A 23,703-nucleotide genomic window follows, 5' to 3' on the forward strand; every position below is an offset into this window, starting at 1 on the left:
AAAAATACGAAACATTGACATTGTAAGTTATTTAATTTCCCCTTTCCTTAATTTTCCAGTCAATTTACACTATTCCACATGTTATGAGTTGAAAGGACCTCTGCTACCAGCGGCCAGCATCGGGGCAGCGGGCAGCACAGACTTGATGATAGCGTCATTGCTCCTAGATATCAAGCCTCATACAAATAGAACAATAGCATGGGATACCATGGGGCGTGTTCATTAGGGCACACAGTGGGAAATGTTTTTTTAACGAGAAACGAGTCTTTTCTAATTTGATAAGTTCATAGTTCCTCCCAGTTTCATTCCATTTGGTGCCTAATGAACGAGACCCAGGTTACAATAATTGTCTTGGTAAAAAAAGAAAAGTACTGGACCAGAGCCTTTGTTACATCGGAGGAGATGGTGTAAGATATTATTTGCGGTGTGCGACTATGTTAACTTCATTTTTTTTTTTTTTAAATATATTTTAAAAGTTGTCAGTTCTCAAATGTTCAAACAAGACGGAGCCTTAAGCATAATGGGCCATTGGTGCAATAGTTTCCCATTCAGTGCGTCCCCTCCTTAGGTTCATTGGTACATTCCATCTATATGACACCGCAGCACAGTTAACATGGAAGATTCTCAACTAGGGATGTTCACGCCATTTTTCTCATGCATTTTCCCGTTTAACTGTCTTCAATATCAAAAGTAGCCTATTTTGAAATGAAAAGGGTCTGTTAACTAAAGTGTGTGTGTGTGTATATATTGTAAATGAGTACATGGAACAATCAGTCGGGGGTTATTGGTCTGTATAGCCTTGGCTTGACTCTCAACGGCACGAGACATTTGTCTAGCAGCAAGGTTTTCGGTTGTGAGAAAATCCCAACGCCTTCAGGCATCTGCAGAGTACGTTCAGTTTTGTCATCGCAGAACTCGGGGGGGGGGGGTTGTGCACAAACGGCAGAAAAAACCCATACGGAAGAACAAAACGACAGAAGGTTATTTATCAGACTACCTCTGTGATATAAGGTATGTTTTATTTTACTAGGAAAGTCAGTTAAGAACAAATTCTTATTTTCAATGACGGCCTAGGAACAGTGGGTTGACTGCCTGTTCAGGGGCAGGACGACAGTTTTGTGCCTTGTCGGCTTGGGGGTTTGAACTTGCAACCTTCCGGTTACTAGTCCAACGCTCTAAACACGAGGCTACCCTGCCTATAGTTAAAGGGATACAGATGTGCCTCGGGATGGAAACCTAAATTACATTTTCCATTTGCATGTTCTACACACGGATAGATGTGTTATGGAATACTCTGATAAAGGTGTGTGATGATCCATCTAAATGAAATTGGACGTATCTTTTAAGGGGTTGAGCTTTAAGTCCATAATCCATGGGATAGAAACTGCAATCAATGGAATGATTCCCATTATATGTTATATTGGAGGGCCTGCACATTCCTCCTGACCTTTTATAGCAGGATCTAAACAAGTGGAATATGGACTCGGCAGTTACAGAATGTTCTGGTGTCTTAAATGATAACCTACTAAAGTAGCCAGTCATAACCATTTTCCAGGACACCGATTTGTGCTTACAGGCCTAATTTTATCACCTGTTAATTCATTAGGGAGTCATTGGAAATTCCTCCTTTCTATTTTCAATCTTGATTCCGATGCCAGGCAGAAACACAAAATGAGACACTACCAATTTTCTAAAAACAACCTCTGGTTTAGATTACAAGCATTACTCCTTTGCATATTAATGTAACTATGGTCACCAAAAGACTATCCTCTTAAATGAAGGCGACTATATCGGCCTGGTTTCCCAGACGCCGATTAAGCCTAGTGCTGGACAATAAAGCAGGCTCAGTGTGAAATGAAAAACCATTTTTAGCGGCTAAGGATTCACATGTCCAGGAAAGCAGCCTATTGTGTAATCTTTAGTACAATCCCCTCAACCATTGGCCTGTATAGTATAAGCCCTTCAACCAATGGCCTGTATAGTATAAGCCCCTCAACCATTGGCCTGTATAGTATAAGCCCCTCAACCATTGGCCTGTATAGTATAAGCCCTTCAACCAATGGCCTGTATAGTATAAGCCCCTCAACCATTGGCCTGTATAGTATAAGCCCCTCAACCATTGGCCTGTATAGTATAAGCCCTTCAACCAATGGCCTGTATAGTATAAGCCCCTCAACCATTGGCCTGTATAGTATAAGCCCCTCAACCATTGGCCTGTATAGTACAATCCCCTCAACCATTGGCCTGTATGGTACAATCCCCTCAACCATTGGCCTGTATGGTACAATCCCCTCAACCATTGGCCTGTATGGTACAATCCCCTCAACCATTGGCCTGTATGGTACAATCCCCTCAACCATTGGCCTGTATAGTACAATCCCCTCAACCAATGGCCTGTATAGTACAATCCCCTCAACCAATGGCCTGTATAGTATAAGTGTCAAGTGTCACATTTCACAGCAGACGAACCAGATGGCAGAGAGACATTCCAGTGCAAGAGCGTTTTAAAGTTTGACTGTGGGATCCCGTTCAATTAAACACCCTTAGGTTTCATGTCTACTCTGTGTGAAGTGGAGCTTCCCGGAGTGACATTGAATGTAGCAGCATTTGAAATGAGCCATGAGATATAAGAAATGTGCCCTTTTTTTAACGGACGCTTTTATCCAAAGTGACTTGGTCATGCGTGCGTATGGGTGGTCCCCGAAAAAAATAGAACCCACTACACTGGCGTAATAAGCGCCACGCTCTACCAACTGAGTTATACAAAAGGGACTATTTATTTTATCATACTAGGCAAGTTAGTTAAGAACAAATTCTTATTTTCAATGACGGCCTAGGAACAGTGGGTTAACTGCCTGTTCAGGGGCAGAACGACAGATTTGTACCTTGTCAGCTCGGGGATTCGAACTTGCAACCTTTCGGTTACTAGTCCAACGCTCTAACCACTAGGCTACCCTGCCGCCCTATAGTGATTTACTATCACACTGCAAACCTTGCGTGAGCGTTCCGATAGCATCTTTTGTTTGTGACTGCGACACCAGTGGCATACCTCAGATGTCAGAGCCAGCCACTCGTTTTTAAGTTTTCCTAAATTGGCTATCTCTCAGAACGATAATTTAAGAGGGGTCATTACTGTTCTCGGGATAAAATATTACAATCGAAAGTATATGTAAAGTCTGTCTTTTGTGGCCTCAAAATCCTTTTTTGGTTTCAGTTGTAGTCTTAACCATTTTAGTGTTTACTATAATTGGACGACAAACTCCCCTTTAGTGAACTCCCCTTTAAAAAAAACAACAACTAATAAATAAATAAAAAAGACAGGATTTTCTCTCCCTTGGCCATGGCTTCTGAGAGGGAAACCTGGGTAATGTTCATTGCAGAACGCAACAGATATTTTAACTTCTTGCAACAGAAAGCTAAAATGAGCAATTGTTATTAGACAAGTCCAGGTAGTCCCTCCCTGTTTCAGTCCATTTTGTTCCATTTGGTACCAAATGAACACGACCCAGAGGAATGGGCAAGGTGGAGAGGGCTCGGGAAGGAAGCCGATGGACAGAACGCCTCTATAAAATACAGCACCGCTCTCTGATTCTCTTGGCCAGGCTCTTCCTCTTCTTCTTTCCGTTCTTCTCTTTGCCATCCTCCATTTTTCTGGCTCTGATCTCACGCATCAGGTCAAAAAATACCTGCAAGGAAGAGAATTTTCTTGGTCACTGATTTATTTATTTTCCTCTGCTGGGGGGGGGGGGGGGTCGCCAAATACTGAACATGGCTTCGTGAACAGATACAAAAAGAGGCCTAGTTATGATACTGTAAAATCCTTTCTGTGCAGAAGTTTATAGACAGCATTTACATTCCTTTGCCTCCCTGCTATACTTGTTTATATGACCTCACCCACCACATATCACAAACAATTGGCCAAATTAACTAGGGTTTCCTACACTGTAAGCAGTCTCAGGACAAGGTTTGACAGCAATCCATACCCCCCCCCCCCGTACTGTTTTCAAATGCTAACGTTACGAAACTGAAACCAAAGCATGGATTGATGTCATTTTTTGTAATTTAGGTGAATTATCCCTTCAATTAAATCATTGACCGATTACAGGTCTGTCTCACGGTCGTTGGATTGCATTGCTAAGAACAATCATGAGTTGTCAAACCACACCCCACTATTAGCTGATTGATCCAACAACGAATCCACAAACACAGGTGATAACAGCCACTTGACTATCCGCATGGACATTTAGGTGGAGAGGGTCAGGTAAGTGTTCTATTGAGGGTCTTGTATTTGTGAGTAAGCCTGCAATTCAATAGAAGTTACTATTTTTTTTTCATGTGCACAAGTACAGTGAAATGCCTCTTGCTAGCTATTTCCCAGTTAATAGGGTCAGTTAATACCATACTATATACAGGGTCAGTTAATACCATACTATATACAGGGTCAGTTAATACCATACTATATACAGGGTCAGTTAATGCCACACTATATACAGGGTCAGTTAATACCATACTATATACAGGGTCAGTTAATGCCACACTATATACAGGGTCAGTTAATACCATACTATATACAGGGTCAGTTAATACCATACTATATACAGGGTCAGTTAATACCACACTATGTACAGGGTCAGTTAATACCACACTATGTACAGGGTCAGTTAATACCACACTATATACAGGGTCAGTTAATACCACACTATATACAGGGTCAGTTAATACCATACTATATACAGGGTCAGTTAATACCATACTATATACAGGGTCAGTTAATACCATACTATATACAGGGTCAGTTAATACCACACTATATACAGGGTCAGTTAATACCACACTATATACAGGGTCAGTTCCAGTACCATATTAACAATGTGCAGGGTTACTGGAGTGATGGAGGTAGATATGTAGGGGTAAGGTGACGAGGCATCGTGATATATGATAAACAGAGTGGAGGCAGTATGAATGTGTAGGGGTCTGGGAATGCATAATCGGTCAATTAAATAGAAGGGTTGATGCAGGTCGTCCGTGTAGCCATTTTGTTAGCTATTTAACAACCTTATGGCTTGGGGAAAGAAGCTGTTCAGAAGCCTGTTGCTGTCAGACATGATGCTCCAGTACTGCTTGCTGTGTGGCTACAGGGGGAAGTCTAAAGCTTGGGTGGCTGGAGTCAAATGTCCCAGATCTTCTTTTTTACACCGCCTGATATAGAGGTCCTGGATGATGGCAGGGAGCTCAGCCCCAGTGATGAACTGGGCTGTCCACACCACCCCCTGCAGTGCTATGTGATCGAGGGTGTTGCTATTGCCATACCAGGCGGTGATGCAGCCAGTCAATATGCTCTCAAATGGTGCAGCTGTAGAACCTCTTGAGGATCTGAGGACCGATACCAAATCTTTTCAACCTGTGTGTGAGGTAGCCCTGTCCTTTTTTAGCTTCGCGCCAACAATGTTTATGCAGCATTTGAACTCACTGGCGCCCACGCGCAAACACACGTCTTCTGTATAGCCTTGTATTTGCCAGTAAGCCTTAGAATTCAATAGATCATTGCCATAACAACATTGTCTTTGTTTACAGACAACTTCACTACACACACTTTTGTGATCCATTGTTTTTTAGTTTTTTTTTGCAAAAGACATTGGACAAAGACAAGCCCAGTACGTTTTATACACTTGCTCTTCAAACATCTACATGTGAGGAAAGTCTACCTGGAAGCTTCTGGTTTTACAGTACCTAAAACACGCTTTAAAAAAAAAAAAATACTATACTATATAAAAAAAATATATATATTTTTTCTTTTCTTTTTTCTTTCTTTCAATAACTGGATAATGAAAATTCAATCGAATTGAGCCGATGTAAAACAACTATTACAATCGCATTCCTTCCTGTTATCAAGAAAGACTGCACCACCATGTGAATAAAAAACCATTAGGCCAAGTCCTGGAATGAAGGGGCTTTTTTGGCCTGGAATGAAGGGGCTTTTTTGGCCTGGAATGAAGGGGATTTTTTGGCCTGGAATGAAGGGGATTTTTTGGCCTGGAATGAAGGGGCTTTGTGCCTGGGAAATCAAATAAAATTGTATTGTCACATACACACATGGTTAGCAATGTTAATACCAGTGTAGCGAAATGCTTTGTGCTTCTAGTTCCAACCGTGCAGTAATATCTAACAAGTCATCTAACAATTTCACCCCCCCCTTTGTATGTAAAATAAATAAATAAAAGCCCCATCACCTTGTCAACATTTGCACGGGTCTTGGCGGAGGTCTCCACGTAGCTGACGCCCCACTGCTCGGCCCGGGCCTTGGCCTCCTCGCCGCTCACCTGTCTCCGCTCCTCCAGGTCTGACTTATTACCCACCAGGAGGAAGGGAACATTCTCATCCTCCTTCACTCGCAGGATTTGTTCTCTGGAGAGGAAAGAGGGAGGTCATGTCATTCTATAGATGATCTCTGGAGAGGAGAGGGGTCATATCATTCTATAGATCTCTGGAGAGCGGATGGAACTAATTCCTGAATTGACCGACCCCAAAACCTGGTCTCTCCTTTTCATTACCTGAAGTCAGCAGTGGCGGCGAACGACTCAGCCTCGGTGATGGAGAAGACGCAGAGGAAGCCTTCGCCGCTGCGGAAGTAGTTGTCTCGGATGGCGGCATAGTCCTCCTGGCCCGCTGTGTCCAAGATGTCGATCTGCACCTCCTCTCCGTCCAATACCACCTTCTTCCTGTAGCTGTCCGCCTTGGTGGGCTCGTAGTCCTCCACAAACTGATGGAGAGAAGTAGGAGAAAGAGATTTTTTTTTTTACCTTTATTTAACCAGGCAAGTCAGTTAAGAACAAATTCTTATTTTCAATGACGGAACAGTGGGTTAACTGCCTGTTCAGGGGCAGAACGACAGATTTTGTACCTTGTCAGCTCGGGGATTTGAACTTGCAAACTTTCAGTTACTAGTCCAATGCTCTAACCACTAGGCTACACTGGGACATATTGAGGAAGAGTTTCTTTCTTTAGAAGTCCAGGTTTATGTTATAACAAAAATGTTTTAAACCACAATGTGATTTTGGCCCATCACCGGACAGAATTGAGGAAGAGAAAAGTCCTTTTGAGAGTAGACAATGGGGCCTTAGTGGGGAGTTTCCACAATTGAAATCAGTGACCAGGAGTGTCCATTTTCATGGACATGTTGGCCTCGTATTGAATATGATTTAAAAAAAGCATTCTTCTTTCCTTGAAGTAATCACTGATCTGACTGGCTTGGTGTATGCAAGCTTTCCACGGCAATTGATTTCACTGGTTATGTCGTGTCGGAACAGTGATTTTTATTTCAAGGAAGGAAGAAAACAAAAGATTATTGTAACAGGTGTGTGAAGACCGTTGATGACATCAGTGGCTCACCTCGTCATACATGAACTGTAGGGTGAGGGCCGACTTGCCCACTCCTCCGCTCCCCACCATGATCACCTTGTGGAGGGCCAGAGAGTTCTGCCCCTTGGGCTTGTTGGTCGTCATGACCGCTCACACACAGACTCACTCACAGGGAGGGAAAGAAGAGGGGGAGGAGGGGAGATGGAACCGAGGCAAAAGGTTGGTTTGAAAGTCAGGGAATCGGGAGAGGGTGGTAATTTCTCAGCATTAAGGGTGATCCAACAGTCCCTGTGAAGAAGAAAATTAAATGAATACATGTCACTGTTCAAAGTAGTAATCTTTAAGCTTTAAAACTTGCCATCATATAAAAAAAAATCCCCAGACATACAGTAGGCCAATGTTGGCATAGATCATTTAGATGACCTGAACTTTGAAAACAAAAGTTGAATTCACCCAGTGCTTCATTCATGTCCATCTGGCATTTTAAGATGCTACTCTAAACATTGACGTAGCATTTAGTCCGTGTTGAACACCTTTTCACATGACCACACGTGCACTCTGAATCAGAAGTTGATGGTTGCTCAGTTCAAGGTAGGAAAAGTATTGTCTTGTGAAGTCTAGGCCTACCTGTAAACTCTTTTTTTAAAGGGACGATAAGCCCTATTTCATTTGAGGATCTGTCATAAGATGTAAAAAAAAAGAAGCTTGTTGTTATTTACTACAACAACAAAACAAGCAGCTGCAAGGTCCTCTGCCTCCAAAAACCGGTCAAAGTGTCCGAGGCCAAACCAGTTCTCCTAGCCATTGATAGTCTTAAAGGATTGGTATTGTTTATATGCAGTTGTTGGGTTTGTTTTAAGCAAACACTGGTGAAGTGCTACATCAGGACACAATCACTCCTTTCTAAAGCCAGAGAGTAGGCGGGAGAGAGCACAACAACACCCCCTTTTGTCTCAGCAGCTGGCCATTCCTCATTGAATTTCACATGAGTCAGAAGTGTAGTTTTAGGGGGGTGGGGGGGGGTGTTGTTTAACAAGAAATCCTTCGCTATTTCAGTGTTTACTGTCCCTTTTTTGAAAATATACAGGCCCTAGGCCAGTGATTCTCAACTGGTTTTGCCTCGGGACTCAAATTGAACCAGGTTGTCTGTCGCGGTCCAATATTCGCGTCGCAATTTGGAAAAATATTTGTAATTCTTATATTGATATTAAAAATGTTCCAATTATATGACAAGGGAATAGTTCCCACCTTTTTCATTGTCAAATCATTCAATTTTGCCTATATTCTTGAATGTTAAGACCACAAAATAAACCTAATCTGCTAATAATTAATTAAAATATTGTGATTGTAGAAAAATAGGCAAATTATTATGCTACATGTTTTAGTCTTCGGTTCAGACTGGAGTGTTCTTTTATAATGTCAATACTAGCTACAGTGGTTAGCAAGCTCGAAGGAAGTCTTTATTTATTTTACTAGGCAAGTCAGTTAAGAAGTAATTCTTATTTACAATAATTGCCTACCCCATTTTCAATGACTGCCTAGGAACAGTGGGTTAACTGCCTGTTCAGGGGCAGAACGACAGATTTATACCTTGTCAGCTCGGGGGTTTGAACTTGCACCCTTCCGGTTACCAGTCCAACGCTCTAACCACTAGGCTGGGGAGTTTGTGCTCTCCGATTGGCTAAGTCAAGTGGTTGGCCAATGACGATCATTGTGATTCTACAAGTAGAAGACGGTAGATTCATAGCTACCGGGTCGGGCACGCAGCAGGTACCGCTTTTGTTCAGGCAAGAGAAGGAAACGGCCTCCCAACTGCGTCAAGTACTTATCGGCAACGAGACTCTGGGCGTGTTTTAATGCTTGAGGGTTTAGCGGCACCTTCTAACGATTTAGGCTCGGCTAATATAGTATAGCGTAGTATGGTATAGTAGTATCTTGTAGTATCAGGTCACTGTCGACGGCAGCAGACCACGACAGGGTGGGGACTGGCATAACAGATGCCATGACATCACCCATGTGGGTGATGGGTCCAAGTTCGGAGGCGTCGCTCGACTCTCGACGCTCACATTTAGAATCTAAAGTACAAGATAAGTGTGACAATGGGCTGATTGATACCCTGGCAGTGGAAATGACAGCCATCACATTATCTAGCCCTAGGCTGTGTTTCTGGTGGTGGGGCCAATGGCCAATTGATCAACACAAGTCCTTTAATAATCCTAGTCAATACAATATCTACAAAAGCCTTAAGCATACTGATATCGGTTGATCAAAAACCCTCCTAACCTGGGTAAGGGTTTAGTCACCTCAACCGAGGCCATAACTGTCTTTTTAAGCTGCACTATACAGAAATCGTTCCGCCATTTCCTGGTTGCTAAAATGTATAATATTTAGCCTGATTTCAGTTTGTGACAAAACAAGCAAGTACAGTGCCTTTGGAAAGTATTCAGACCCCTTGACATTTTCCACATTTGTTACGTTACAGCCTTATTCTAAAATGGATTGAATAAAAGAAATGTCCTCAGTAATCTACACACCACACCCTATAATGACAAAGCGAAAAAAGGTTTTTAGATTTTTTTTGCTAATCTATTAAAAATATATATACATTATTTACATAAGTATTCAGACCCTTTGCTATGAGAGTCGAAATTGAGCTCAGGTGCATCCTGTTTCCATTGATCATCCTTGAGATGTTTCTACAACTTGGAGTCCACCTGTGGTAAATTCAATTGATTGGACATGATTTGAAAAGACACACACCTGTCTATATAAGGTCACACATGTCAGAGCAAAAACCAAGCCATGAGGTCGAAGGATTTGACCGTAGAGCTCCGAGACAGGATTGTGTCAAGGCACCGATCTGGGGAAGGGCACCAAAACATTTATGCAGCTTTGAAGGTCCCCAAGAACACAGTGGCCTCCATCATTCTTAAATGGTAGAAGTCTAGAACCAACTGAGCAATTGGGGGAGAAGGGCCTTGGTCAGGGAGGTGACCAAAAACTCCATGGTCACTCTGACAGAGCTCAAGAGTTCCTCTGTTGAGATGGGTGAGCTTTTGAGAAGGACAACTATCACTGTAGCACTACACCAATCAGGCCTTTATGGTAGAATAGGCAGACAAAAGCCACTCTTCAGTAGAAGACACATGACAGCACGCTTGGAGTTTAGACACCTCAAGACTCTCAGACCATGGGAAACAAGATTCTCTGGTCTGATGAAACCGAGATTGAACTCTTTCGCCTGAATGCCAAGCGTCACGTCTGGAGGAAACCTGGCACCATCCCTACAGTGAAGTATGGTAGTGGCATGGACTGGGACACTAGACAGGATCGAGGCAAAGTTGAACGGAGCAAAGCATAGAGACATCCTTGATGAAAACCTGCTCCAGAGCGCTCAGGACCTCAGACTGGGGCAAAGGTTCACCTTCCAACAGAACAACGACCCTAAGCACACAGCCAAGACAAGTCTCTAAATGTCCTTGAGTGGCCCAGCCAGAGTCCGGACTTGAACCCGATCTCTGTAGGGACCTGAAAATAGCTGTGCGTCATACCCAAGAAGACTCGAAGCTGTAATCACTGCCAAAGGTGCTTCAACAACGTACTGAGTAGAAACTAAAATTCTACAAACCTGTTTTTGCTTTGTCATTACGGGGTGTGTAGATTGATGAGGGTGGGGGAAAAAAACAATTTATTCCATTTTAGAATAAGGCTGTAACGTAACAATGTGGAAAAAGTCAAGGGGTCTGAATATTTTCCGAAGGCACGAATAGAGAGAGAATCATCGTACCAGTTAAACTGCTGTGAAATATATTTTTCCATATACTTTCAGCTGTTCTGAAAGCTGGCGTATAAAACCGGATGTAAGACGCAAAAACCGAAACTTAAGAAGAAGAAGCATAGAAATAACGTGAATAGATCAGTTCTACTGCTTCTTAGACCTGCTTTCAATGAGTGACAGATCTATATCTTACATTTCTATGTGAATCTGGACAAGTCGGACAAAAGGTTACGTATTCATGTTCGGTACGAAACGGCAGAAAGCCCAATACTTTACAGTTTCGGGAAAGGTTTTCTGTACATTTTAAGAAACGGATCGTTTTCTGTTGCAAAACATTTTGCCTAAATGAAATGACCCTGAACATTATTACAAAGAGCATTATTACAAAACAATGATAAAAGGCCAACTGGATCAACTGAAAAAACTAGAGAGGTAGGCCTATTTCTTGAACTGGACCGAGCGGAACTAGGGTGTCAAATCACTAGCTCTAACATCATCGAGTTTTTAAAGCTGGCCCTCGAAATATGCAAGGGAGTGCCGCAATTGGCAATGCATGCCACACCGGTCTGCCTTTTTAATAGCTAATCAAATGAAGAGAACAGCCTAGACAGTGATGTCATCTGCTCACCATGTCCGTAATAGACATTGGTCTTTACAGCAGTGAGGGGAACGGCAAGCAGGAGGACAGGATCTGTGGTAGCTCCCACCATAGAATAGCAATAGTTGAATCAGGAGTTAGCAAGTATGTGGAAACATATGGGGTACAGAGGGAGGTCCCAAGGATCAGTTTAGGAGAAGGAAGAGGAAGTAGTATTCTTTCTTTTGCTATCTGCTGGAAAATCAGAGCTCACTTTATTAGCTTCATACATCAGCCATTAAAGTTGTCCCTACACACTGATCCTGGGTCAGTTTAGCATTCAGCTTCCCCAGTAAAGACTAAAGGTTTACTGGGGAAGCTGATCCTAGATCTGCACCTAGTTGAATCCTCACAACAGAGAGGTGAGAAATAGGGATTCCTTTGATCACGAACCCTGAGGGCAGTGCATGGATCTCTGTCGGGCTGGATGATATATCGTGTATACCTGTATGGATGTTTACAATAGTCAATAGCGATAGTTTTGATTCAATGTTAAAATGTTCTACTTCACTGTCAGTTTTTTCCTAGTTTGGCTGAGTATAAAACCCATCAAAATGGAGAAAGCCCAGTTTACAATTAAAATACATACATTTTCTGCTATTCAAGAGTCATGCATTACTCAGAAAATGTAATTCTAATCGTTCATTATTCAGAAACATAAAATACCTTCATACTGCCAACAATAAAAAAATGGTGATATATTTTTGCCCATATCGCCCATCCCTACCCTGAGGGCAGTGAGTGTATCTCCGCCTGAACACTGCCAAACCCAGATGGCAAACAAGCTCAACCAACTGACAGCCTGTCATTTGCCTATGTAACCTATAGGCCAATGACATTTGTGTGATGTAAAGTGGATGGTGTCTCCTCTCCCCAGCCCTAGCAAAGGCTCCTGGGTGGCGCAGCCGTCTAAAGCACTGCATCTCAGTGCGAGAGAGGTGTCACTACAGACCCTGGTTCGATTCCAGGCTTCTTAACCGACTTGCCAAGTTAAATAAAAGTTTGAATATTTTGATTTTGATTTTTTTTCAGTCTTCCCTTCCTCCTCTTACTAAAACTACATATTGTGTACTAATCGTACTACGTACTATTTTGAACGTACTGTTTAGTAAACGTATGCAGTTATAAATAAAACATACTAGGCTCACGTATACTCAAAAATAGTGCACTATATAGGGAATAGGGTGCCATAGGGCTCTGGTCAAAACTAGTACACTATACAGGGAATAGGGTGCCATAGGGCTCTGGTCAAAACTAGTGCACTATAGAGGGAATAGGGTGGCATAGGGCTCTGGTCAAAACTAGTGCACTAAATAGGGAATAGTGTTCTGGTCAAAACTAGTGCACTATAGAGGGAATAGGGCTCTGGTCAAAAGTATTGCAGTATAGAGGGAATAGGGCTCTGGTCAAAGGTATTGCAGTATATAAGGAATAGGGTCCCATTTAAGTTTCCTTATAGGGAATAGGACTCTCCCTGGCCAATTGTTTCCCACATGGCCAACACACCCAAAACAATGGTCACACAGCCAACAAGTTTCAAAGTGTTAGCCAATCCTCGATTTGTTTTCATGTTAACTTGCAAATTATTAATTTATTACCCTTTTACCAGGTAAGTTGACTGAGAACACATTCTCATTTACAGCAATGACCTGGGGAATAGTTACAGGGGAGAGGAGGGGGATGAATGAGCCAATTGGACACTGGCCATGATTAGGTGGCCATGATGGTATGAGGGCCATGGATTCTTTAGTGATCAGAGTCAAGACACCTGTTTTAATGTCCCATTTGAGGCATTAAGGCAATGAGGCACAAGGCAATGTCCAGAGGAAAGAGTGCCTCCTGCTGACCCTCCAACACTTCCAGCAGAATCTGGTCTCCCATCCAGGGACTGACCAGGACCGGCCCTGCTTAGCTTCAAAGGCCAGCCAGCAGTGGGATACAGGGTGGTATGCTGCTGACAATCAGTTCAGTGATCAACTCAAATTCACACAGACAAGTGAAACACTACCTTGAAGACTATTCGGCCGGCCTTATGACTCCACAATTGAAAAAACTATTATGTAAAACTAATCTGAAACCAAATCTTTCTCTTAACACAGACATTCTCCGAAATAAACCCCGGTCACCTCAAAACCTGTGCCCTTGTCTGACATCTCGTCACCCCAGTATCAATGTAGAACTGTTCTGGGCTCTGTGGTGACATTTTTTTTTTAAACGTTTTTTGTTGTTGTTGTAATTACAAGGTGCACAAAAAAACATTGGAGTGTATAACGAATCGGACCACAATGAAAAACACGGCAATCGGCATTTGAAACAATAAAGCACCTCTCCGCCACTGTTTCGGTAAAAGATGGAAGGACAGCGCTGGGGAAATGTAACCACTCAAATTCATAGAGCTATGGAATGCAAGGACTGACAATCCATGGTATCAACATACAGCAGGGTTGCCCAATAGATGGTACGTGGGCCAAACTTTGCCTTCGGGTGAATCTATACGCTCGCCCCCAAAATGTTATGCCATTTGTGGTGCTATAATTTTTTATTTTTTTATTTCACCTTTATTTAACCAGGTAGGCTAGTTGAGAACAAGTTCTCATTTACAACTGCGACCTGGCCAAGATAAAGCATAGCAGTGTGAACAGACAACACAGAGTTACACATGGAGTAAACAATTAACAAGTCAATAACACAGTAGAAAAAAAAAGGGGAGTCTATATACAATGTGTGCAAAAGGCATGAGGAGGTTGGCGAATAATTACAATATTGCAGATTAACACTGGATTGATAAATGATCATGTACAGGTAAGAGATATTGGTGTGCCAAAGAGCAGAAAAGTAAATAAATAAAAACTGTGGGGATGAGGTAGGTGAAAATGGGTGGGCTATTTACCAATAGATTATGTACAGCTGCAGCTGTACATGAAGCTTTGGCTTTCTTTACCTGTTCTCAGGTGTTAAAACAGAGTTAGTATTGGTTGTGTTGTCAAAATATATAGCGCATTTGGAAAGTATTCAGACCCCTTGATTTTGTTTTACGTTACAGCCTTATTCCAAAATTTATAAAAATTGTCCTCCCCCCAACTCTCCACACAATACCCCATAATGACAAAGAGCATTGCTCTGGAGCAGGTTTTCATCAAGGATCTCTCTGTACTTTGCTCCTTTCATCTCTCCCTCGATCCTGACAAGTCTCCCAGTCCCTGCTGCTGAAAAACATCCCTACAGCATGATGCTTCCACCACCATGCTTCACCGTAGGGATGGTGCCAAGTTTCCTCCAGATGTGACGCTTGGCATTCAGGCCAAAGACTTCAATCTTGGTTTCATCAAACCAGAGAATCTTGTTTCTCATGGTCTGAGAGTCTTTTAGGTGCCTTTTGGCAAGGCGGGCTGTCATGTGCCTTTTTTTTTGGCCACTACCATAAAGGCCTGATTGGTGGAGTGCTGTAGAGATGGTTGTCCTTCTGGAAGGTTCTCCAATCTCCACAGAAGAACTCTGGAGCTTTGTCAGTGACCATCGGGTTCTTGTTCCACCTCCCTGACCAAGGCCCTTCTCCCCCGATTGCTCAATTTGTTTGGGCGGCCAGCCCGAAGAAGAGCCTTGGTGGTTCCAAAGGCCACCGTGTTCTTGGGGACCTTCAATGTTGCAAACATTTTTTGGTGCCCTTCCCAAATCTGTGCCTTGACACAATCCTGTCTCTGAGCTCTACGGACAATTCCTTCGACCTCATGGCTTGGTTTTTGCTGAAATGCACTGTCAACTGTGGAACCTTTATATAGGCAGGTGTGTGCCTTTCCAAATCATGTCCAATCAATTGAATTTACCACAGGTGGACTCCAATCAAGTTGTAGAAAAATCTCAAGGAGTATCAATAGAAACAGGATGCACCTGAGCTCAATTTCAAGTCTCGTAGCAAAGGGTCTGAATACTTATGTAAACAAGGTATGTTTTTATGGGGTATTGTGTGTATATTGATAAGGGGGGGGGGTCAAGGGGTCTGAATACTTTCCGAAGGCACTGTACACAGTGGCCACGTCGTGTGATCGAGGCGTTAGGATAACAAAATGCGAGGGGGCAATATTGTTAACTCTCATAGATTTTCAGCAGGTATATCTCTCTGGTCACCCCCAAAACCATTTCTTCCTATGGCCGCCTCGCCTTCCAGTTCTCTGCTGCCAATCAATGACTGGAACGAACTACAAAAATCTCTGAAAATTGAAACACTTATCTTCCTCACTAGCTTTAAGCACCAGCTGTCAGAGCAGCTCACAGATTACTGCACCTGTACATAGCCCATCTATAATTTAGCCCAAACAACAACCTCTCCCCCTACTGTATTTATTTATTTTGCTCCTTTGCACCCCATTATTTATCTCTCTACTTTTGCACATTCTTCCACTGCAAATCTACCATTCCAGTGTTTTACTTGCTATATTGTATTTACTTCACATCTATGGCCTTTTTTTTGCCTTTACCTCCCATCTCACCTCATCTGCTCACATTGTATATAGACTTATTTTTCTACTGTATTATTGACTGTATGTTTGTTTTACTCCATGTGTAACTCTGTGTCGGACTGCTTTGCTTTATCTTGGCCAGGTCGCAATTGTAAATGAGAACTTGTTATCAAGTAGCTTGTTAAATAAAGGTGAAATAAATTAAAATTAATTTTGATGACTTGAGGATGTTCCAGTGTTTCAAAACAATGGATTTGTCACGACTGGCACATTGCCGTTTTGTCTTGGTTTCTATTAGTGTCATTGAGCTTTTAACGTTCAGTCTCTCCCCGTGCTAGAGCCTATCCCCGGGCCTGTTTGATCACACCGACAGCATCAGTGCATTTTGGTACACCAGAAATACATTAATTTTGCAATGTAACGCTGCGTTTCAGAGGCAGTTGAAGTGCGTTCTGTGTGGTTGGATGTATCTAACGTACGCATCAGACTGTATGTGTTGACGGCTTGACAGAAACGGTAGCAGAAGGTGAATGTTGAACTGTTGTTGTTGCATACATATCCAGATGATGCTGCGGAATGACGCTGTCTGTGTGATCAAGGCTTAGCACTTACTGTATCGAGTTGCAGGAAACTGGTGTGCAAAATCATGACCTTTGCACTTAACCTCTGTCTGTATTAGTCACCTCGAAGTCTTAGAAATTGACCCACCGGTATGTTCTGCTTAAGGTGGCTACTGACTGTAAAAGTGTATTCCTACTCTGCAGCTTGCAGGAAGATGGTAGACTCTAATTTGTTTTCTTTATTTTTGTAGATTGTAAGATCCAAGAAGTCTACCCCCCCCAAAAAAAAATGTATGCATGCTGTGAATTTGAGATTGGGGTCAGATAAGAAATTCAATCTGAGAGAAGAGCGTCAGTACCGGTCTATACCATTAGGATACAACTTTGCCAAAGCTTGCCATTCTAGAAATACATATATATTTTTTTGTGTGGGGACATAATAAACGGTCTCCTCTGCGTCCCATAAATAAATTAGGATTTTTTTGGTCGTGAATGCAACTCTCATCACTCTGTCCCCAGAGTCTGTTGGTGGAAACTGCCCGCATGTTGGAAGGCATTTGATGCGAGGGCTTTTCAGTGAGAGACAGAATAAAGAATTAGAATAAGGTAAGATACCCTCCGGTCTAGTGTTGAGAGAGCGCTCGTAGGCCTGCGTCATGCAGGATAATAGAGTAGAATGTCAAGTGTAACCGAGTTGCTTTCAGTGTCATATCTCTAGTTATTGATGATCTTAAGCACGTCCCCGGTATCTCCTATAAAAAAAATTTTTTTTTTAAAAAGCTTGCAATGCTGGCACAATTTTAGAGATGAAAAACAAATGTACATACTAAGATAGGGGTTCAATAGGGATTACTTTTACCTGACACTCGGACGGAAAATAGGTTTTTCCGTGCTTTAAATTATTTTTCAGGAAGCCATAAATTGATTGTATCCCAATGGGCTCCCGAGTGGCGCAGCTTTCTAAGGTACTACATCTCAGTGCCAAGAGGCGTCACTACAGTCCCTGGTTCGAATCACATCCGGCTGTGATTGGAAGTCCCATAGGGTTGACGCATAATTGGCCCAGTGTTGTCTGGGTTAGGGTTTGGCAGGGGTAGGCCGTCATTGTAAATAAGAATTTGTTCTTAATTGAATTGCCTGGTTAAATAAAATCAAGGTTGGAAATGATTGTGTTCGTCAAATACTATCTGTTTGGGATTCTTGCAGTCTACACATTATTTTGAGTCTACATTCGGGCTATATGAATCCTAGCTACTTTTGAAGCTCATCCTTTTTTTGCTTTCATTCTGTTCCACCACATATTTGCATTCTACAGAGGCTGCCTGGACAGAGAAGAAATCATTACAACAATTATTACATTGGTGATTTGTTACTCTCCCTAGGGACACAGGTGCTCCCAAATAAAAAAAAGTCCAGGTTGTGCAGCATACACTGTTCTCATTTTCACGACAAATGTGAAGTCATTCATGTCCATGCACCTAGCCAGGTTTCAAACACCTTATCCATTATAAACCTGCCTCTTCAGTCGAATGGGTATGAATACAAAGGTAAGAGAACAACAAAAAAAAGAAAGGTGAATCTGATTCCACATAACCAAGTAGCTTCGATCCCCACTTGCGAGACATTTCGCTTACCACCACAATAAAATCATAGGAAGATCGCACATCTTTGTCCTGAGCTTCACATACAACAAGTGTCAAATCAACAGCCATTAGTAAACAAGTTGGCATCATGTAACTTATGCGCATATATAGGAATGGGTGTGGTTGGTATGTTTACCCAGTGTAAGAGACGGACGTGTCTAAGAGATGAATATTTAAATACTGAACCGATAATCAAGCCTGTCAACCAGTTTGTTGGTGCATGCATTCAACAATATGGTTAGAAATCAATACATTACAAATTGTTACTGACCATAATAAGCTAAAGCCTCAATGTTTACCTGTGTCGTAATTTAATCAAATAGATTAGAAAATTAGCCATCGACAAGTGCATTTGCTTACTAGTTACTAGCTAGCCATAGGCTAGTTGTTCAGGCCGTTGTCGGTGACCACATCGCCAGCTAATAAAAGCATCCATTCATTGGCTACATTTGAATAGCTAGCTAGCTATTACCGTAGTTAACTTGTAATATACACCTAGTGTTATGCTTGCCATAATTTATAAACATTTTAAACAAACTGCTTTTATGTAGCTAGCTGACTAGTTAGTTATAGCGAGGCACCTGCTTACCAGAATGAAGGTGTCGTGTACGGTGTAAACAAACTCACTTGCTGCTCGACTAACAACGTTAGCCGAAGTTAGCCGACGTTAGCCGAAATTAGCCGACGTTAGTTAGCTACTGTAACTAACTGGATTATAGTAGTTGGTCGGAGAAAAAAATATCAGGTCAAACGACGACACTGTACGCACCAGTAGCTATTATGAGATATGCTACGTTTGTAACGTAAATATATATGTTTACCGGCTCTCAAGGCTCGTCCAAGTAAGTTTTGATTAAAAAAAGAAAAGGGGGAAGAAAGAAAGACCTGTGTCAGTCCATCATTATTTATCAAGCTTGCTTAGACATTTCGCCCCCGCCGGTGATGCTGAAGGCGTGCGTTGTTCAAGCTGTCCACAAATGTCGAATAAATCAAAATGCCAATAAATCTAAATCACATAGGCCTATAACTTTTTTTTCACCGTTCACCTTATTGACTATGATCATTCGGGTATTTCTTCCAAATTGCTTCCAAAAAATAAATAATAATAATTTGCTCCTACGCAGACAGGTGTTTTTCGTGGAATAAATGACTGTAGGCGAGGGGTGTGGCTATGGTTTGCGAACATCACTAAAGTCATTCACCGTCAAAGTTCCTCCACAAAATATGATGATGCCAGTATACATCGCATGTAGCTAGTGTTTACACAAATATTTTCTAGGCTATATTGTTGTAAACAACCGGGAAAAATAGACTAATACTAGCTTCTTGCCTCTCCCAACCAATGATTTATATATACACTATTTGACTGACGGGACGACGCTTTGAAGCCACCGTGCCTCCATCTTGGCACTCCTATCACTTTAAATACTATTTTGGAAGCAATAAATGCATTTGTCTACATTTTATTCTTGCCACGTTTATTATATGACAGACACGCGACGCATACTTTTAAATGATATGTGAGCTAAAACAAATACATGTTTACTTAAAATATAATTTTATAAAGCACTGTTACAAAGAATACTTCAATACGTGCTATTTTGTCCCTTAAACATTTGAAATACTGAATATAGTGCCTTCTATATAGCTTTAAAAAAATGAAAGATTTTCCCTGTACCCTGCAATCACACCTGCAACCCTGTGACTAGTAAACACTCAATCTGTAGAATATCATTATTTTTTTACGGAGGACAGACTGTTTCTTCTGGGGAGTGTCAATATCACTCACCAGAGGCTTCAAAGCCTTTCATTGGCCAATACATAGCATCAGCAATCCAGGGTTTATATACGTCATTGCTCCCAACAACTAATGATGATTTCACGAGCGTTTATCCAGAGTGACACGTACCCACAACCCAATTGCAAGCACCATGCTCTACTTTTTATTTTTAATTAACAAATATCAACAAACAAAAGACGAATAGTCACATGCAAACAAGCATACATACAAACTATTTACATTGCCAGGAATCCTAAACAAACAAATTATATTCATTTAATCATACAAGTTTTCATTGGCTTTTTGTTTTTCATTTTAGTTAAAGTAGTTCCATATTGTTTAAAATAATTTATAAAGTGAAAAAAGTTAGGTTATGAATTAGACCATTGCATTTGTGAATATGAACTGTACCTAATATTATTAGCAGTTGAATTAAATATACTACATCTTTTTCAGAATTTCTGAAATATATCATTATATCAAAACCATTAAATAGTACAACCAGCCCTAAATAAAATAAAAATTTTAACAAAATTCTGTATGTCAATCCAATAAATTCTACTATAAACACAGGCAAAAAAACAAATGCAAAATGGTCTCCTTCATTCCACATCACATTTATAGTCAATATTCAGTGCACCGTGCTCTACCAACTGAGCCACACAGGACTGTGGTGATGTCAGATGTTTTGCTTTACAACATGATGTCATACGGTAATTCTAAGAGCTTAACGTAGCTAACAGATAACAGTATGACCATTGAGTATGACGTATTTTTCCTTGACCCTCCATATCATCATGTGAGAAGCAACATTTGCACAAGTGGGGGGTGTCCAACTTGGGCCTTTGGAAAGAGCTCAGACTTTCCGACCTGAAGATTACTGACGGCATGATTACACCTCGTATTTTTCCAGAGTTCACAGTTGTTGTGAAAATTCCTTCCTAACAGACAAAATATAACCTGTAACACAGATAACACTGTACTCGTAGCCTTATCCCATTGGACAGTTGATCTAGCCTCATTTTACATCTCAGATGTGTATAGTATAAAGCTGGATTTATGAGTTAGCCAGCGAACTTTGATGAACAACCAGAAAGCTAAATTTAAGATGTGTTTTTGGTTTTTGAGTGAATTAGACCATTCTCATTTCAAGCCATCTTTCCTAAATAAATACAAAAGTGTAATTACAGACCATTTGGGAAAGTTTGCTGGCTAACTCAATGATCCCGTTTTGTAGTATACCCCTTAGCTGAACAAGCGGCGATATTTCAATATTAGCACTTGACAATTTCAAACGGACCTAAAAAGATACCACCTGGGAAAAATATGCCCCCTTTCCAAACATATCCCCAAAAATATAGACAAGACAAAACATTTCCTCCTGAAAGACAAGTAGATTGAGGAGTATTCATAAGGATTCAGACTGCTTCACATTATTACATTACAGCCTTGTTCTAAAATGGATTAAATTGCACCCCCTCCCCCCCCTCCCCTTCAAATCTACACACAATACCCCTTAATGACATCACAATAACTCATAACGACCAAACAATTTCTTGGAAAATGTATTACAATTTTTTTTAAACATGATTTACATAAGTATTCAGACCCTTTACTCAGTACTTTGTTGAAGCACCTGTGGCAGCGATTACAGTCAAGTCTTCTTGGGTATGACGTTACCAGCTTGGCACACCTGTATTTGGGGAGTTTCTCCCATTCCTCTCTGCAGATCCTCTCAAGCCCTGTCAGGTTGGATGGGGAGTGTTGCTTCAGTTATTTTCAGGTCTCTCCAGAGATGTTCGATTGGTTAAGTCCGGGCTCTGGCTGGGCCACCCAAGGACATTGAGATTTGTCCCAAAGCCACTCCTGTGTTGTCCTGTTGGAAGGTGAACCTTCGCCCAGTCTGAGGACCTGAGCACTCTGGAGAAGGTTTTCATCAAGGATCTATCTCTACTTTTCTCCATTCATCTTTCCCTCGATCCTGACAAGTCTTCCAGACCCTGTCGCTGAATAACATCCCCACAGCACCTGACCAAGGCCCTTCTCCCCCAATTGCTCAGTTTGGCTGGCTGCCAGCTCTAGGAAGAGTCTTGGTGGTTCTAAACTTGATCCATTTAAGACATTTTTTGGTACAATTTCCCAGAGCATTGTGTCGGAGCACAGATGTCTCGGAGCTCTACGGCCAATTGTTTCAAAATCGTGGCTTGGTTTTTGCTCTGACATGCACGGTCAACTGTGGGACCTTGTAAAGACAGGTGTGTGTGTGTGTCTTTCTAATCCGTTGAATTTACCACAGGTGGACTCCAAACAAGTTGTAGAAACGTCAAGGAGGATCAATGGAAACCGGAAGCACCTGAACTCAATTTCAAATTGCGTAGCAAATGGTGTAAATAAAGCTATTTCTGTTTAATTTGCAAAAAGTCTAAACACCTGTTTTCACTTTGTCATTATGGGGCAGAATGATTTTTTTTTGGGGGGGGGGCATAATAATAAGGCTGATTTACTGTGGAAAAAGTGAAGGAGTCTGAATACTTCGGAGAATGCACTGTAGGTACTAAACTCAGCAGAGAAACGTTCCTTTTTCAGGACCCTGACTTTCAAAGATCATTTGTAAAAATACTTCACAGATCTTCATTGTAAACACAGTTTCCCATGCTTGTTCGTTGAACAATGAATGAACATGCACCTGTGGAACGGTCGTTAAGACACTAACAGATTACAGACGGTAGACAATTAAGGTCACAGTTATGAAAACGTAGGACACTAAAAAGAGGCCTTTCTACTGACTCTGAAAAACACCAAAAGAAAGATGCCCAGGGTCCCTGCTCATCTGCGTGACTGTGCCTTAGGCATGCTGTAAGGAGGCATGAGGACTGCAGATGTGGCCAGGAACATACATTGCAATGTCCGTACTGTGAGACGCCTAAGACAGTAATACAGGGAGACAGGACGGACAGCTGATCGTCCTCGCAGTGGCAGACCACGTGTAGCAACACCTGCACAGGATCGGTACATCTGAATATCACACCTGTGGGACAGGTACAGGATGGCAACAACTACCCGAGTTACACCAGGAACGCACAATCCCTCCATCAGTGCTTAGACTGTCCACAATAGGCTGAGGGAGGCTGGACTGAGGGCTTGTAGGCCTGTTGCAAGGCAGGTCCTCGCCAGACATCACCGGCAACAACGTCGCCTATGGGCACAAACCCACCGATGCTGGACCAGACAGGATTGGCAAAAAGTGCTTTTCATTGACAAGTCGCGGTATTGTCTCACCAGGGGCGATGGTCGGATTCGCATTTATCGTCAAAGGAATGAGCGTTACACCGAGGCTTGTACTCTGGAGCGGGATCGATTCGGAGGTGGAGGGTCTGTCATAGTTTGGGGCGGTGTGTCCCAGCATCATCGGACTGAGCTTGTTGTCATTGCAGGCAATCTCAATGCTGTGCATTACAGGGAAGACATCCTCCCTCATGTGGTACCCTT

At 42.0% G+C, this 23,703-nt stretch overlaps 1 protein-coding gene across 6 annotated transcripts; it reads right to left on the reverse strand.

Annotated features, from left to right (window-relative positions):
- Nucleotides 1–14: 14 nt before the first annotated feature.
- Nucleotides 15–19,893, reverse strand: LOC135558345 (ras-related protein Ral-A). Of its 6 annotated transcripts, none has more exons than XM_064992089.1 (5): nucleotides 19,481–19,893; nucleotides 7,390–7,647; nucleotides 6,552–6,760; nucleotides 6,231–6,405; nucleotides 15–3,686 (listed from the first exon to the last, which is right to left on the reverse strand). In XM_064992089.1, the coding sequence occupies exons 2-5, from the start codon at nucleotides 7,501–7,503 to the stop codon at nucleotides 3,564–3,566; spliced, it is 621 nt and encodes a 206-aa protein (XP_064848161.1). In that variant the 5' UTR covers nucleotides 7,504–7,647; nucleotides 19,481–19,893; the 3' UTR covers nucleotides 15–3,563. The 6 variants fall into 6 exon arrangements, with proteins under 6 accessions (XP_064848161.1, XP_064848157.1, XP_064848160.1 ...); XM_064992085.1 differs by lacking the exon at nucleotides 19,481–19,893 and adding an exon at nucleotides 19,256–19,472; XM_064992088.1 differs by lacking the exon at nucleotides 19,481–19,893 and adding an exon at nucleotides 19,204–19,472.
- Nucleotides 19,894–23,703: the final 3,810 nt, after the last annotated feature.

Source organism: Oncorhynchus masou, chromosome 17, assembly GCF_036934945.1.
Source record: "Oncorhynchus masou masou isolate Uvic2021 chromosome 17, UVic_Omas_1.1, whole genome shotgun sequence".
Classification (NCBI taxonomy): Eukaryota; Metazoa; Chordata; class Actinopteri; order Salmoniformes; family Salmonidae; genus Oncorhynchus; species Oncorhynchus masou.